The sequence below is a fragment of the Miscanthus floridulus genome, chromosome 15, assembly GCF_019320115.1.
Source record: "Miscanthus floridulus cultivar M001 chromosome 15, ASM1932011v1, whole genome shotgun sequence".
Taxonomy (NCBI): Eukaryota; Viridiplantae; Streptophyta; class Magnoliopsida; order Poales; family Poaceae; genus Miscanthus; species Miscanthus floridulus.
The window spans coordinates 33,418,258-33,436,266 of record NC_089594.1 but is presented as its reverse complement, the minus strand read 5'-3'; the positions used below and the strand labels follow the sequence as shown (position 1 = coordinate 33,436,266).

General features: G+C 47.3%; 2 protein-coding genes across 2 annotated transcripts; both read right to left on the bottom strand.

Moving 5' to 3' along the window:
- Positions 1–926: 926 nt before the first annotated feature.
- On the bottom strand, positions 927–1,241 carry LOC136507331 (uncharacterized). The gene has a single exon (XM_066502092.1). It carries the CDS (start codon positions 1,239–1,241, stop codon positions 927–929), a length of 315 nt encoding a protein of 104 aa, XP_066358189.1.
- Positions 1,242–15,616: 14,375 nt separating this feature from the next.
- On the bottom strand, positions 15,617–16,249 carry LOC136507329 (uncharacterized). Its single transcript, XM_066502091.1, has 2 exons — positions 16,058–16,249; positions 15,617–15,832 (listed from the first exon to the last, which is right to left on the bottom strand). The coding sequence occupies exons 1-2, from the start codon at positions 16,247–16,249 to the stop codon at positions 15,617–15,619; spliced, it is 408 nt and encodes a 135-aa protein (XP_066358188.1).
- Positions 16,250–18,009: the final 1,760 nt, after the last annotated feature.

Here is an 18,009-nt window from a genome sequence, read left to right as displayed (position 1 = left end):
TAGGAAAAGCGCTCAGAAGCCTTGAGGAGTTTGAAGAACGGTAGCGCTTTTTCGTTGAGGCGTGATATGAAGCGGCTTAAAGCAGTCATGCAGCCTGTAAGCTTCTGTATATCCTTGATGCATGTTGTCCATTTCATGTTGGTGATGGCGGAGACCTTGTCAGGGTTGGGTTCGATGCCACGTGCACTGACGATGTAGCCCCGGAGTATACTGGATGGAACTCCAAAGATGCACTTTGAAGGGTTCAGCTTCCATTGGTACCTTTTTAGGTTGGCAAATGTTTCCTCGAGTTTGGCGATAAGATTGTCGGTGGTCTTAGACTTGACGACCACATCATCGATGTAAGCTTTGATGTTGCGGCCGATCTGTTGATCAAGGCACATCTGGATGGCCCTTTGATAGGTTGCCTCGGCGTTCTTGAGTCTAAAGGACATGGTGGTGTAACAGTAGGCACCGAAGGGCGTGATGAATGACATCTTGATCTGGTCTTCTTCCTTGAGGGAGATCTAGTGATAGCCAGAGTAACAATCGAGGAAGGAGAGCAGTTCACAGCTGGCGGTGGAGTCTACAACCTCATCTATCCGAGGCAGACTGAAACGGTGTTTAGGGCAGTGTTTGTTAAGATTAGTGTAATCAACACACATTCTCCATTCTTTATTATTTTTTTGAACAAGAATAGGGTTTGCTAACCACTTAGGATGATACACTTCTTTTATGAATCTAGCACCTAGGAGCCATTTTATTTCTACCCTAATAGCCTCCTTCTTGTCTGGCGTGAATCGGCAGAGTTTTTGCTTGATCGGTTTAGCGGTCGGCGAGACATTCAAGGAGTGCTCGATCTTCTTCCGCGGTACCCCTGGCATGTCTGCAGGTTTCCAAGCAAACACGTCGGTGTTGGCACATAGGAAGGAGACGAGCGTGCTTTCCTATTTGGGGTCGAGATGAGCCCCAATCTTCACTGTCTTGGAGGGATCATCAAGGCCGAGGCCGACCTCCTTGGTTTCCTTGGACATGGCGGAGGCACGAGGAGGCTCCAGTGATGGGATCTCCAGGTCATCGGTGGGCACCATCTTGGCATCGGTGACCACACTAGCCATCTGGATGGAGAGGTCTGTGTCTTCGGTGAGAGCGAGACTCTCTGTCTCACAGGCGTAGGCGATAGAGAGGTTGGCCCGCAAGGCTAGGACTCTTGTAGGCGAAGGCATCTTCAACACCAGATAAGCGTAGTGAGGTATGGCCATGAACTTGGCCAGAGCTGGCCGACCAAGTATGGCGTGGTAGGCGGTGTTGAAGTCGGCGATGTAGAAGTTGATGTGCTCGATGCGGTAGTTGCTTGCCGTGTCGAACTGTACTGGTAGGGTGATCTCTCCAAGCAATTTCGATGCCTTGCCAGGTACCACACCCTAGAAGGAGGAGTCTAAGGGTGTGAGATCTATTATACCGAGGCCCAACTCCTTTAGGGCTCCAGCGAAGAGGAGATTTAGAGCGCTCCCACCATCGACGAGCACTTTTCTTAAAAGCACTTCCTGGATGGTTGCATCGAGGATGAGGGGGAAATGCCCTATGTAGGGGATGTTTGCCCACTGGTCCGCCCTGCTGAAGGTGATGGGGACCTTGGACCATGGGCGATAGCTAGGGTTGGCGGTGGTGTCTTCCATAGTGACAATGAGCACCCGCCGGGCGGCGAGCTTCCATTCTCTTATACTCTCGGTGGAGGCAAGGCCCTCGAAGATGGTGGCAACCACCTTGTCGTGGTCCTGGAAGGCATTGTCATTACCCCTAGGTGGTCGGCGGCCTTTGGCTCCATTGTTGGTGTCGTTGTCTAGCTTTTTGTCCTAGAACTCCTTAGCCAAGCCAAGGCAATCCTTTATCTTATGTCTGGCGTTCTTGTGGAGAGGGCATGGGCCGTCGAGGATCTTTTTTGTATTGCTTGTCGTAGTTGTGCTTGGTGTGGGGTTCATTGATGGTGATGACAATGTGGTCTGGCCAGCAGCAGCGATTTTGACTAGACTTGGGTCCTTCTGGCCGATCACGGCCGCTGTCATGATGGTAACTGCGGTCGTCGTAGCGGCGGTTGTTGCGGCATCGGTCGTCGGGGCAGTCATCATAGCGGCGTGTTGGGCGCTGAGTGCCCACATCCTCGTTGAAGCGCACCTCAGCTTCCTCGGTGTTGGCGTACTGGTTGGCGGTCGTGATCATCTCGCCAATCCCTGTGGGCAGCTTGCGGTTGAACTTGGAGCGAAGCTCGTGGTGATGGAGTCCTCTGATGAAGGTGGTGTTGACCTCCGCTTCCGTGATGTTGGGAATATAATTCCTCATCTTGGAAAAGCATCTGATGTAGCTATGGAGGAGCTCAGATGGCTTCTAGTTGATGCGGTTGAGATCATGCTTGGTGCCCGGCCGAGTACACGTAGCCATATAATTGTCGGTGAAGACTTTTTTTAGCTCTTCCCAAGATCCGATGGAGTCCGGGGCAAGGCTTGTGAACCAGTTCATGGTGGTTGGTGTGAGCATGATGGGAAGATAGTTCACCATTACACTAGTGTCTCCTCCAGCGACACGGACAGCAGTGGTGTAAGCATGTAGCCACTATGTTAGGTTCATCCTTCCTTCGTAGGGCTTGACCCCGGTGATTTTAAAACCATGGGGCCACTAAAGTGTTCGGAGCGCCCTCGTGAATGCTAGGGGCCCTTCAGGGTTGGCGGCGCCGTTGTCTACAGTGTTGCTGGCATTGAGCGGCTTGAGAGCTAAGTCTGGGTTACCATATTCATGCTCGTACTCCTGGCGACGGCATACTTCTTCTTCATGGTGACCGAAGCAGCATTCGTCGATACGTCGTCGTGCATCTCGAAGATTATTGAGGTGCACTCAAAGGGGTTGCTGGTGATGTTCGATGCGGTTGCCCCTAGCTCCATCCTAGAGGGGTTGCCTGTCGTCGTGGTGCTGGTCAGAGAAGCGACTTGGGTGGTGATCGGATCTTTGCGCGGCTGATCGGTGAATCGAGGTTGTGGAGCATGAAGGTCTCCGATCTTGGTGGATCTCGTTGACCTAACAGTGTGCCACTTTAAGCATGGCGGTGACCTTGGTGACCTTTGGTGTCTGTGGGAGCTGGGCGAGCTCGTTGGCGACCACTGCCAGATTGGCGCTTAGAGTCTTGTAGACGTTGTGGCCACCAACATGGACAAACTCATCATTGAGGTTGCGCTGGAGTGGCCTTCCTTGCGAGTCAAGCTACTGCTCGGCCCTCGCAAGGGCATCCTTGTTTGCTCGGCGCTACGCATGGTTGACATTCTAGTTCTCATGAGCGGCACGTTCCTCCTCGGTTTTGCCATTCCAAGGGGGTTGTTGATGCTGACGTTGAAGATTACACCACCGCAGAAAGGAGGGAGAGGAAGTAGCTCGATGGTGGTTTCAGTGATGGTCTCCATAGAGCCCTGGGACTCAAAGTCTGGATTCTCCTCCAGGATGGTTTGGAGGGATGTTCTAGGGCATCGGCCGACGTGTAGCATGTTGATGGCCGGCGGAGGCTGGTCGGTGATCTGGTCAGCGGGAGGATGGACATCTCTAGCTTGGTCGGCGAATCTACCCCTTAGGGCATCTTGGTAAGTTGCGGTGATGTTGGCAAACCCGAAGGGTAGGGCCATAACCCTTGGAGTATCCCAAGCAGCCTCCAACAGATCTGGATCGGAGGGTGGTTGGCGCTGAACCAGAGTGTCTAGAGCCGATTCAGCGATGGAGAGGCAATCGGTGAGCTTCAGACCAACCTGATCGATGGATGTGATCAGATTGTCATTGTTGATCTACCTCTTTTGGTAGTGAGGAAGCGGGCGATGAGTTGTTGATGAAGGCGACCTTGGAGGCGGTTCTAAGATCAGATCTGTAGTCGCAGGTGTTGGGGTGATCGACATAGAATCGATCTGCACTAGCTCGATGAGCTCTCTGACTCTGTCAGCATTGATGACCCACGAGATGGATCTGACCATGAAGATTTGGTCGGGCTGCGGGAGGGACAAAGAGCTTGTGGAAAAAGCCATCTTATTCAACAAGGAAAAAGCACGCACACCCCTACCTGGTGCGCTAACTATAAATAGAATATCATCAGTAGTCCTCTGAGGGGTATCCCATGAAGGTAGATTGATCGACAGAGAAGCGTGTGATCAAGAACAAGAAGGCAACAGAGACACACGAGTTTGACAAGTTTAGGCCATCAGTATGATGTAATACCCTACTCCTATGGTCTATTGGTTTGTATTGGCTATCGTATGATATTGCGTGAGTTTGGAGGGGGTCCCTGCCCGCCTTATATAGTCCGGGGGGTAGGGTTACAAGTCGGTTAGATCTGAGAGATAACCAGAAAGTAATAATAGATTACAGGAATCTTGGGATCATACGTATCCCAATAGATCTCGTAGTATCTTCAGGATATCTTCCTGGTGCCTTGCGGGAGGCGCCGACCAGAGTCATGCCTCGCAAGGCTTCGTCTTGTGGGCTAGGCCGCCCCTGGGGGTGTAGCCCATATGGTCTGCCATGGGTATCTGGGGTCATACCCCCTATAGTGTACCAGGAGAAACAGGTTTTCTAGAAGCCTAAGGAATCAGTGTGGGCCACCAAAAATAAGTATGCCTACCAACCGAAGACTTATGCACTTCAACAAAGCTTGACATCATTCTTTGTTTTGAGGAACAACAGTAGTGGGAAAGTGGTGGCAAAATATGTTGGAAAGGAAACCAACATATATAGGAATACTTCTATTTGGGTTCCTAAGATTCTTGTGGCTAACATGCAAGGCCCCAAGTCAAATTGGGGATCTAAGTCTAGCAACTAAACTTGTTTTGTAGGCATACTCCTCCGGTGGATCAAGTTGGGTGCTTGATAGTGGATGTACAAATCATATGACCGGAGAAAGGAGTATGTTCTCATCATATTCCCCGATGACACACTCAAATGAAAATATTGTCTTTGGAGACAATTCAAAGGGGGATGTGATTGGTCTTGGTAAAGTTGCTATAACCCTTAATCATTCAATTACAAATGTATTACATGTTGATTCGTTAAGTTACAACTTGTTGTCCATTTCTCAATTGTGTGAGATGGGCTACAATTGTTTCTTTACGAATAAGGGTGTGGAAGTCTTTAGAAGGGAGGATTCCTCTATTGTCTTTACGGGTCGATTAAAGAACAAGCTTTACTTAGTTGATTTCAACAAAAGTAAAGCTAAGCTTGAGACTTGTTTAGTGGCAAAATCTAGCATGGGTTGGCTTTGGCATCACCGACTAGCCCATGTTGGGATGAGAAACTTGGCCAAACTTCTAAAAGATGAACACATCCTTGGACTAACAAATGTTCACTTTGAGAAAGATAGGATTTGTAGCGCTTGTCATGCTGGAAAGCAAGTTGGAGCACCTCACCCACCAAAGAGCATCATGACCACCAAGCAACCATTGGAGCTAATACATATGGATCTCTTTGGACCGGCCACCTACCTAAGTATTGGGGGTAACAAATATGGTCTTGTTATTGTTGATGACTATTCCTGTTTCACTTGGGTATTTTTCTTGCATGACAAGTGCCAAGTTCAAGAGAAGGTGAAGATATTTGTTAGAAGAGCTCAAAACGAGTTCGGTCTTCCCATCAAGAAAGTGAGAAGCGACAATGGGACCAAATTCAAGAATACTCTAGTTAAGAAGTTTCTTGATGAAGAGGGCATCAAGCATGAGTTTTCAACTCTATATACCCCTCAATAAAATGGTGTAGTAGAGAAGAAGAACCGTACACTCATTGACATGACAAGGACAATGCTAGATGCGTACAAGACGCTGGACATCTTTTGGTGTGATGCCGTCAACACCGCTTGCCATGCCATCAACCGTCTCTACCTATACAAGAAGTTGAAGAAAACTTCATATGAGCTTCTAACCGGTAACAAGCCTAAGGTGTCATACTTTAGAGTGTTTGGGTGCAAGTGTTTCATACTTAACAAGAAACCCAAAACCTCTAAGTTTGCACCTAAAGTTGATGAAGGATTTCTTCTTGGTTATGGATCAAATGAGCATGCCTACCATGTCTTCATCAAAACCTCCGGGAGAGTTGAGATTGTGGTAGACGTGACATTTGATGAATCTAATGGCTCTCAAGCAGAGCAAGTTGATTCAAGTGTTGTAGGAAAGGAGGATCCACCATGTGAAGCAATCAAGCAATTAGTAATTGGTGATATTAGACCACAAGAAGAAGAAGTCACTGAAGTGGGGTTCCTCAAGTTGCTGCTGCACCTATTTCCATTGATGTACCTAATGCTACACTGCAGCAAGCACCTACTGCAACTCTAGAGCACGACAGTGCCACACTTGAGGGCGGCAGTGCCACACCTACACAGTCAGTAGTAGCTGATTCGACTCCAGCTCGTGGACAAAACCTACAACCCATATTTGAGTAAGATAATGATGAAGATCTAGAAGATGAACAAGAGGCCATTGAGCATCCAAGGCTAAGGCAAACAATACAATGGGATCATCCCATTGATAACATCCTTAGGAGTCTTTGAAAGGGGGTAACAACTCGTTCACATTTAGCAAACTTTTGTCAATATTACTTGTTTGTTTCCTCTTTGGAGCCTCTTAAGGTAGGACAAGCACTTGGAGACCCGGATTGGGTGATGGCCATGCAAGAAGAGCTCAATAACTTTGAAAGAAACCAAGTGTGGACTTTGGTGGAATGACCCAATACCAATATCATTGGCACCAAGTGGGTCTTCCACAACAAGTAAGATGAGAATGGAGTGGTGATAAGGAACAAGGCAAGGTTGGTTGCTCAAGGTTTCACTCAAGTAGAGGGCTTGGACTTTGAAGAAACATATGCACCGGTGGCAAGACTTGAAGCAATTCGAATGCTTCTAGCCTATGCCGCTCATCACAACTTCAAGCTATATCAAATGGATGTGAAGAGTGCATTTCTCAATGGCCCTATTCAAGAACTTGTCTATGTTGAGCAACCACCGGGCTTTGAAGATCAAAAGTTTCCCAACCATGTCTACAAACTCCAAAAGGCGCTCTATGGGCTTAAGCAAGCACCAAGAGTATGGTATGAATGCCTTAAGGAATTATTGCTTAAACAAGGCTTTGAAACAGGCAAAGCTGATCCTACCCTTTTCACTCACAAAGTTGGCAAAGATATATTTGTGTGCCAAATATATGTCGATGATATAATATTTGGTAGTACTAATCATTCTTTTTGTGAGGAATTTAGTAGGATCATGACCAAGAGATTTGAGATATCCATGATGGGTGAATTGAAGTTCTTCCTTGGATTTCAAATCAAGCAAGTGAAGGATGGAACTTTTGTTAGCCAAACAAAGTACACCCATGATATGCTCAAGAAGTTTGACATGGTGAATGCCAAGCCTATCAAAACTCCCATGTAAACCAATGGACATCTCGATCTCAATGATGAAGGAAAAGCCGTGGATACTAAGGTATATCGCTCCATGATCGGCTCTCTACTTTATTTGTGCGCATCTAGGCCCGATATTATGCTTAGTGTGTGCATGTGTGCTAGATTTCAAGCTAACCCGAAAGAGTGTCACTTAGTGGCCGTTAAGAGAATCTTGAGATATTTAGTACACACTCCTAACCTTGGCTTGTGGTATCCTAAGGGCTCTAGGTTTGATCTACTTGGGTATTTAGATTCCGATTATGCCGGTTGCAAAGTAGATTGAAAAAGCACTTCAGGGACATGTTGATTCCTTGGATGGTCCCTAGTATCTTGGAGTTCTAAAAAGCAAAATTGTGTAGCCCTTTCCACCACCGAGGCCGAGTATGTTGCAGCCGGTGCATGTTGCGCTCAACTACTTTTGATGAGGCAAACCCTTCAAGATTTCGGATGTCACTTCACTAAAATCCCACTCTTGTGTGACAACGAAAGTGCCATAAAGTTAGCCAACAATCCCATAAGCCACTCAAGAACTAAGCACATAGACATCCGACATCATTTCTTGAGAGACCACGAAGCCAAAGGAGATATTGAAATTCACCATGTGAGCACCAAAAAGCAACTAGCCGATATCTTCACAAAAGCCTCTTGATGAGTCAAGGTTTTGTGCTTTGCGTAGTGAGCTAAATATACTTGATTCTCGTAACGTGGTTTGAACTATAGCACACCTTGATTGATAAACTAGCATGGATAGGAGAAATGAATTGCAAAAGTATAAATATTGTGCTTAAAATATTTTATCATAAGAAACAAGTGCATTATGATCATTGATTGTATTGATTATTTGTTGCTGATCATAGCATGCTTAAGATATGTGTCCATATCCTATATATAGATAGGTATTTAGTTAGTAGCTAAATCTTGATGGTTCGGGGAGTGTGGCTGTGCCACGCTAGCCCTACGGCAGTGCTGCGTGTGGACTACGGCAGTGCCGTACTTTGAATTTCAACTAGAAATTTGGCCCATATTAGCCGTTACCGTGGGGGCCCATCTTTTCTACCAATTTTACCTGGCCCTAGCTCCTCTCCTATCTCCTAGCCGCTGCCTCTCTTCTCCTCCATGCATGCACAGGCGACGCTGCCGCTCTGTCCAGCCACGCTACCACCTCTGGCATTGCCGTGGCCTGCTGCTGTTCTTCTATGTCATCATTAGTAGCAGCCCTAGCTCGTGGATGGTGCCTATTCATCTCTTTCCTCCTCAATCCGTGGAGGTGATGATGACCGAAGGGGAAAGAGGAAGATGATAGAGCCTCGGGACAAGCAAATGCCTTGTCATGGTTGTGGTAGGACCACAAGGGGTAGCAGCAGTGTAGCAGGCAGAGATGTTGCCAAAGATAGGGGGAGGAGAGATCAAATGATCCAGGAGGAGGAGAATCTAGAGAGGGTTGGCCACACCATTCCTCTAGGTGCTTGCCTAGTTACTGCACCCCATCGTGAGGAGTTTGACAAGAGCTACATCAGAGAGTATTCTAAGGATGTAGCCATGAGGCGTCCTGTTGACACAAATGCTCATCCCGTGTTCAACTATGCGGGAAAGCTGAAGATGTTGGAGGAAGCACGTGAGAATAATCCCTATGAGCAGCCAAAGGATTTGGAGATAGACTACAGGTTTTGGAATAAGTTTAATTCCAACTTCTATGCATCTGTGAACTTCAACTCTAAGAAATCCAAAGTTGTCAAGATGCAGTATGTTGATTGGGAGGAGATGAAGGCAAAGAATAAGCCAGAATTCATTAAGGTGATCAAGCCTTGTGAGTTGTTTGGCCTCACTGATATTATGAGCTTCAGATATAATTGGAATGAGGAAGTACTAGCCCAGTTTCATGCCACTTTCTTCTATAGCATCTACACTGATATTGCCTATATGTGGATTGATAGGAGAAGTGTAGATGGAAAAGCAGTGGCCTAAAGAACTATTATTGCATTCTAAACAATTTGATCAGGCACACTATCAATCCCAAGGATGGAGCAGCTTCTGATCTTAATGGATATGTGAGGAATGTGCTTGCTATATTTGCTCCTGGAGATGACAGGTTTAATGTCCCTCGCTTCATGTGGCATGAGCTGAGGAACGCCATGGAGGATGGGAGAAAGGGGATACCCTATGTCCCCTATCTCATGTTTATGATTGAGAGGGTCTCTGGTTACAGATTTGAGAAAGATGGTCTTCACACCATCTACAAAATTGAGAAGACCCAAGGGGCAGGTGCTAGCAGAGCAGTGAGATGCTCTCCATCAGTTCAGGACGTGCCTGAATCATCCTGATCTAGGCCTTGCAAGGAAAAGAAGATGGAGAAATTTGGGAAGTGGATCAAGGCCATCTTCACCACATGCACCTATGCAACAAGGACCGCATATCAGGACCGGTTGGAGAATCATGAAACCAATCGGGAGGCTAGAGAGCATGTTGGGCTGCCACCTCTTTCTCTAGTTCAGTCACCACCAAGGTTTGATAACCTCCCTAGTCTTTCTGAGATAGATTCAGAGGATGAGGAGGAGGAGGAGGAGCAGGAGCAGCTAGAGCTTGATCCACACACCAGTTTGAGATCCACCTTGCAGTCCATGAGGAGGAGCACCAAGCGTGAGCGCCACATTTTGACCACTCATCGCCAAGGGAGGGCGGTGGTGTTTTCCTCTTCCTCCTCCGACGATGATGATGGTGGAGAGGACGTTGCAGGTGCTAGTGGAGCTGCTAGGGGGGATGATGTTGATTGGGACATGATCCAAGAGGATGAGGAGTGAGTGTTGGTCTTTCTTCTTTTTTTCTCTTTTTGGTGCTTTATGCCAAAAGGGGGAGAAAATTGGAGGGGTCAACAACTTTTTCGATGCCATGGAGAGGAGGTTGTTGTAGCTAGAGTCATGTTCATATCCGTTTAGAGTAGTCTTTGTATCCGTTTAGAGTAGTCCATTAGAAACTCTATTTATGTAATAATGCTACTTAAGTACTTTATATATGGGTGGGATATGGACATATATTAATCTATGCTGTCGCTTGTGATACAATTGTGCTAGAACGTATACCTTTATATGCATCACATGTTGTGTGGTGTCTGTTCTGATCTGTGTTGTTATAGCAAGTGCGGTAGTGCCACGCTCTGGTGCGGCAGTGCCACACCCAGCTACAACAGCAAACCATGTTGTGCATAAACTGTCATTTGTATCACGTTTTACATACCTGACACAGTATGCAGCACCCCACAGGAGCATGGATGTAGGGGGAGCCCCATCACTTTCACTAAAATGTGAATCTTGGGTTCTTATGCTAATTTGAGAACTCAATTCTCTATTCACATACTTAGGGGGAGGTTCTACACCCATGGCTCGAAAATTTCAGTATTTATTTCATATCTTTTGTAAGCTCTAATTGTGTTGTCATCAATCACCAAAAAGGGGGAGATTGAAAGTGCAATCAAGCCCTAATTATGGGTTTTCATGATAATAACCACGCAATTAGAGAACTAATGAGATTTATCGAGATGACAAGCATGAAATTTATATTCGAGGATGCTAAACAAAACGGAGGAGCCCCCAATTATAAATGTAGATGGCTTCAAACTCAAAGGAGGTTTAAATTCTTTTATATTTTGAATTTGAGTATAGGAAAAGTCATACTATAAAGGGGGACACAATGCTTAAGCTAATATGTGCTACCAAGTGCTCAAACAACCTCATGCATCCTCAGATTTATAGCCAAGACAGTCTACACTTCACTATTACCATTGATGTCTTGTGTGGTGTGGTACTGCCGCACTTGAAGAGAGGCACTGCCATACTTGAGTCATGGCACAAGGAAGTTAGCGCCCACACTGACTTCCCCGGATGGCTCGAGACATATTAAAAGGTCTCGCCCGACCCCAAGGTCGTGGGCTCCATCTCGCCCGACCTCGAGGCCGCGGGCTCCATCTCACCCGACCTCGAGGCCGTGGGCTCCGTGTCGCCTGACCCCTTGGGTGCGGGCTCCATCTCGCCTGACCCCTTGGAAGTGGGTTCTGGCTCGCCCAAAGTCATGGGCTCCGTCTCACCTGACCTTGATGTCTTGGGTTCTGTCTTGCCCGACCTCGAGGCCATGGGCTCCGTCTCACCAGACCCCTTGGGTGCGGCGACCGTTGGGGTCTAAGGGGTATATATACCTCTCCCCTTCCTCCTCAATGGCTCTCTACCTATTCTTCCTCACTTGAGCACGCCCAAAATAGAGCATGAGATGTCTCTCTCTCCCTCCATTATTGACATCAATCCCCCAAGCAAATCCATTGATTTCCCCATCAATCCTTAAGGGAAAAGGGTCCAAAACTCAATTAGAGAGCAGCTCCATTGATTCCCCAACTCTAAAGAGCACTTCGTTCATGTTTTGATCGGTGGTTGTGTTTATTACTTTAGGAGCTTGGCTCTTAGCCGGCAAGAGCATCGCCCATGGAGCTTGCCAACTTGTGTGTCAGCCCCGGGAGATTTGTAACCATCTCTTGAAGCTAGTAAACTCACCCCTCGTCTCAAGAGTTAATCTCTTGACTTGAGAACAAGGAAGTGTTGGAAAGCTCTAAGCCTTAGTGGCTAACCTCAACAACGTGGAGGTAGGCAAGCCTTGGTGGCGAGCCGGACCACAAGATAAATCATTGTGTGTGCTTGATTTATATTACTTGCATGACATATTGTGGTTGAGGTGATTTCTAGGGTTTCTAGTCAATCTACTTCTGTGTAGTGTTCCTACCACTTCTAGCTCTTAATCTGTGATTGTCATACCTGCAGTAAGCTAGGAAATTTCTCCGATCTAAGTTTTTGTTCATGGATTTTGAACTGTGATTTGAAGTTATCTGCAGGTGTGGTAGTGCCGCTGTTCTGGTCCGGCAGTGCCATAGTCTGGTAGTGCCGCCCTCCAGAGCGGCAGTGCCGCTGGGTGAATTTGATAAAAGTATGAGTGTTTGTTTTGACAGGCCTATTCATCCCCCCTCCGTCTAGGCTAACTAGAGATCCTACAAGATGCCCGTGCAACCCAAGCTCCGGCCGGTCCTCCTTTGGAGAGCAGCTCATCGTCCTCATCTAAGGACGTGTTGGAGTAACCTCCCAGGCGTCGACAGCCATCGCGTGGGAAACAACCAGCCCGAGCAGAGCTGGTGAAGAAGAAGAAAAAACCAAACACTCTGCCACCAAGCAAGAGTGGTGGAATCTCGATTAGAGAACCTTTGGCACGTCGATAAATCATCACAGACTGGTCGGATGATGATGAAGACGCAGGTGAGACGCTGTAGCAACGAGCTGCATGGATGATCACCCCAACATCGACCTCTAGAGCCTCCGACTAGCTAGCCCAAGGCGCAGCCAACCAGAGATCCACTCAGGGCAAAGTCCTCGAGCCTAGACGAGGGGCTTTGGCTAGGAGAGCCACCGTGGCGAGGTCAAAAGCGCCGGAGGTGAACCGGCCGCCTCTAGTGTTCTCAAGATTCGTTCCAGCAACTGAAGGACAAGGGAGCTCCAACAAGCCCTAGTCATTCAGAGATGCACGCAGGTGATCCAACGAGTAAGTGTCTCTGCCCCAGACTTAGTCCAAGCATAACCAAAGTGGAAGTATTGATGATATGATATCATGTTGTAGGGAAGCGTCGACCGAGGAACTTCACCCAATCGACAATGGCGATGCACAGTAGGACATCGATCCGAGTGCCACGACTACCGATGCTCAGGGTGCTAGGGTGGGACAGCTAGAAGAACCATGAGAAATACCCAAAAACCAGGCTGGTCCCCAAGCCAAAGTCCCTGAGCACCCAGAGCAAATGAATGAAGATGTTGCTACTGAGCCGACTAGTCACCCAGAGCCAAGGGCCAGTCCTTGAGCTCAGACGCCAGTGATGGATCTTGGCCCCTATGTCTAACCACAAGCCAATCGGGCACCAAGGCAGGCGAGGGAGTCCCCAGAGGTGATTGAAGAAATTGAGCGCGAAATGCCAAATACCTGGGATCCTCCTCCTCAGCTTTTACGGACCTTCATATGCCACAGAGATATGATGGAGGTGGTGGAGGATGAGGAGGCGAGCGAGTATGTGAAGGAGCTCAGGGCGGTGCTAGCATCAGTGTCCGGTCGGATTGAAGTATGTTAGTCTACACGACCAATTGAAGTTGGAGATTATGCCAGTTAACTGTTGTTTGCCATAGGAGCTAATGAAGATCTCTAAGAACCACGCACGCTAGCTAAAGTGGGCGGCTCCATCAATTGCTAAGAACCAGAGGCTGCATGAGTCTATGGAGACTCTAGAGAAGATGCTGGCTAAAGCGCACGCCGACCGAGAGAAGTTGCAAGCAGAAAAGATGCAACTAGAGGTGGAGAACTAGGAGCTAACGAATCAGCTAGGCAATAGCGTAGACCAGGAGAAAAGTAAGGCCTTAGGCCCCATGTTGTATTGCTTTCATATCCTCAATTTGGCCACGCTGGTAGTAATCTTTCATTGGTGTAGAGCTTGATGAAGCGAAGAAGCGAGCAGAGACCGAAGCACGCCTGGCACGTGATACCAAGGTGGAGGTAGAGACCCATGCTCTGCTAGCGCATGAAGTCAAAGCGCTAGCAGAGAAAGAAAGAGATGAAGCTCTGACGGCATAAAAACAACTTGCTGAAGAACTAAACCATAAGTTATTCCTTATGTCAATACCCCTCTTGCTATGAGAAACGTGTTTAAGACGATTGCCCTTCTTGTCTGTAGTGATCCGAACCAATAGTCAGGCATAGTTCCGCGACTTCGAGCTTCGGCTAGAGGCCAGTAAAGAAACATTGAAGACCATCTCCAATGGGATAAACCCCGTGCTGGATCTCATCGACCAAGAAGTGCCAGAGCCCAACAGTGCACCACGGCCGGACATCATCATGGAGAGGTCCAAGTCGACGCTGAAGAACTTCAAGCACTATACTCGTGGTGTCGCTTGTTCTGCCACGGGCCATGCACTAGCGGTTGTCTGGTCAGTCTACCCCTTGGAGAAGCTCAAACAAATCAACGGTGGCTTTGCCCGAAATCTGAGCGATGAGCAAATCACCACGCTAGAGGAGGAGGTGTTCGATTCGGCGATCAAACTGGCAGATGACATGGATCTGTTCGGTGATGCTAGCAATGAACCATGACAACTTAGAATGTAACAGGCTTGTCAACATTATGCCGAGCAGTTGTAAATGAGATTTTAGTGTTTAGTACGTATAAAGTGTTAATATTTAATATTAACGATGCATTGTTAGTCCTTTATCTTATTATCAGACCCGGCTATTCCACACCCCATGGCATAAAGAGCTTAGCTCCTATGCACACTTAGGAATATAGGCATTACCAAGGAGCCACTGCTGACTGCCCATGACGTAGAGCGCTACTACCCATGCACGTTTAGGTGCTAAATCGAGAACATGACTACTTCTAGATAGCGCGAATGAGAACGTGGTTGGTTGGCGAATCGAATGGCAATAGAATGCATCATCTTAAAGATGTTTAGCATGGATAAAAACAAAAGATAATTGGAGGAAAATTATGGAGAAAACAACAAATGGAGAAAACATCATGGAGAAAATCATTATTGAAATGCATAAATATATAAGGGGTACATATCTTAGTAGGATGTCTCAAGGATAGAAACGTCTGAGGTGTTCGATGTGCCAGGAGTTAGGGATGTCTACGCCATCTTGATCACAGAGTCTATAGGATCTTGGTCGGGTCACGGCCTTGACAATGTATGGACCCTCACAAGGTGAAGATAGCTTTGTGCATCCCGTCGGTCTTCTATTTCCTACGGAGTACCATGTCACTGACCGTGAAGGATCGCTCCTGGATATTGTGGTTGAAGTATTTATGCAGACTATCCAGGTACTTGGTCGTCTGAACACATGTGACCAAGCGTTCTTCCTCAAGTCGATCGACATCATCTTGTCGTGCCTAATCGTTGTTCTCTTCATCATAGTTCTCTATCCTTGGTGCTCGGAAAGCGACATCGGCGGGTAACACGGCCTCTGATCCAAACACCAAGAAATAGGGGGAGACTCTAGTGTTGCGACTGGGCTAGGTCCTTAGTCCCCAGACCATAGCTGGTCATTCTTTGAGCCATTTGCCTAGATGTTTCTAATCCTTCTCATATAACCTCTTCTTTAGGGTGTCTAAAATCATGTCGTTCGCTCACTCAACCTGGCCATTAGCCCTGGGGTACGCGACCGATACATACTTAATGGATATGCACCGATCCTCGCAGAAATCCCAGAAGTCGCTGTCGGTAAATGTAGAACCAAGGTCGATGATGATACTATTCGGTAGCCCAAACCTATAGATGATGTCGTTGAAGAGCTCCGCTGCTTTCTTTGCTGTAGACTGGACGAGCAGCTTGTACTCGATCCACTTGGAGAATTCATCAATAGCGACATAAACCCATCAGAATCCGTCAGGGGCATTCTTGAATGGCCCAATCATGTCTAGTCCCTAGCATGCAAATGGCCAAGAGGCGGGAATCGTCTGTAGAGACTGAGCTGGAACATGGATCTATTTGGTGAAAAATTGGCATCCCTCACACTGTCGGACAAGCATTTCGACGTCTACGACTGCTGATGGCCAACAGAAACCTACTTGGAAAGCTTTGCCGACTAGACTTCTAGAGGCTGCATGGTTGCCGTAGGATCTAGTGTGGATTTCTTGAAGCAATGCCACTCCTTCTTCCTGAGATATGCACTTCTGAAGCAATTCCTCCTTTGCATTCTTCTGCATTAGCTTGCCATTGACTAGCACGTAATGCTTGTTGCGGCGAATTAGGCGTTCCATCTCGGTTTTGTTAGCCGGTACATCTGTAGTGGTCAAGTACTTGATAAAAGGCTCTCGCCAATCACTGCTCGATACGGGAATTACCAGGACCAATTGCTCGGTAGGGGAAGATTTGTGAACTGCTTGCTCCTGCTTCATGGATGGGTTTAAAGATCCTAGATGAAGACACTGGCTAGGACCTCGGCTCTAGTCGACGCTAGCTTGGATAGCTGGTCGGCTGCTTGGTTCTAATCTCGTACGACGTGGTGCTATTCAATGCCATAGAATTTGCCCTCCAACTTTCTAATTTCCGAGCAGTAAGCATCCATCTTGTCACTGGTACAAGACCAATCTCTGTTGATCTGATTAATGACCAGTGCAGAGTCACCGTATACCAAGAGGCGTTTAACGTCAAGTTTGACAGCAATACGGAGACCATGGAGACAAGCTTCGTACTTGGCAGCGTTATTGGAGGCTAGAAAATGAACTTGGAGGACATATCTAAGGTGATCCCCTGATGGAGAAATAAAAAATATACCTGCCCTAGCACCGTCAAGGTTGAGGGAGCCATCGAAGTACATGACCCAGTGCTCGGGTCGGTCAGCTGAGACAGGAGCTTGCATGTCGGTCCATTTGGCGATGAAATCGGCGAGCACTTGAGACTTTATCATCTGGCGGCTCCTGAAATCAATGGAGTACGTGCCGAGCTCTACCGCCCATTTAATGATGTGTCCATTGGCTTCTTATTACAGAGGATGTCACCCAATGGATACTCAGTAACCACTGCTACTTGATATGTCTCAAAGTAATGGTGGAGCTTCCTGGACGTAATAAGGACAACATACAATAGCTTCTGGAACTAAGGATAACGAGCCTTAGACTCATTTAGGACTTCGCTAATGAAGTAGACAGGGCATTGAACTTTATAGGCGTGCCCGGCTTCTTCTCGTTCAACGACGATGGCAGTACTGACGACACGGTTGGTTGCAGCGATGTAGATCAATAAGGTTTCACCAGCTTGTGGTGCCATCATGACTAGAGGCGTTGTGAGGAATTGCTTGAGCTCGGCAAAGGCCTTGTCGGCTTCAGGCATCCAGGTAAACTTCTCCAAAGCTTTGAGCAGCTTGTAGAACGGCAAACCCTTTTCACCCAATCGGGATATGAAACGACTTAAAGCCGCCATGCATCATGTTAGCTTCTGGACATCCTTCATGCATGTCAATAGTTTCATCTTGGTAACTACTTCTATCTTCTCTGGATTTGCTTCGATGCCATGGTGACTAACAACGTTGCCTAGGAGTATACTAGATGGAACACTGAATATGCACTTAGTGGGATTCAGCTTCCATTGGAATTTCTTTAGGTTTTGGAAAGTTTCTTCGAGGTCGGTGATGAGGTTTTCAGCAGTCTTAGACTTAACTACCACATCGTCGATGTAGGCCTTGACATTCTTCCCGATTTAGTCCTAGAGGCATCGCTGGATAGCCCTCTGGTAGGTGGCACCAGCGTTTTTAGCCCAAAGGACATGGTGGTGTAGCAATAGGCATCGAAGGGTGTGATGAATGAAGTTTTGATCTGGTCTTCCTCCTTTAAGGAGATCTGGTGATAACCAGAATAGAAATGGAGAAAGCACAAGAGCTCACAACCGGCTGTTGAATCTACGGCCTCGTCAATGTGAGGTAAGCCGAAGGGGTCTTTAGGGCAGTGTTTGTTGAGATCGGTGTAATCAACGCACATTCTCCATTCATTATTCTTTTTTCGTACAAGGACTGGATTAAAGA

Bases quoted from the DNA above. Each gene is read 5' to 3' on its own strand.
- LOC136507329 (XM_066502091.1), bottom strand. From the start codon at position 16,249: ATGGAACGCCTAATTCGCCGCAACAAGCATTACGTGCTAGTCAATGGC. The intron at 15,833-16,057 runs GTAGGTTTCTGT...GAATTCTCCAAG, and splicing joins TAGTCGGCAAAGCTTTCCAA to TGGATCGAGTACAAGCTGCT.
- LOC136507331 (XM_066502092.1), bottom strand. From the start codon at position 1,241: ATGGCCATACCTCACTACGCTTATCTGGTGTTGAAGATGCCTTCGCCT.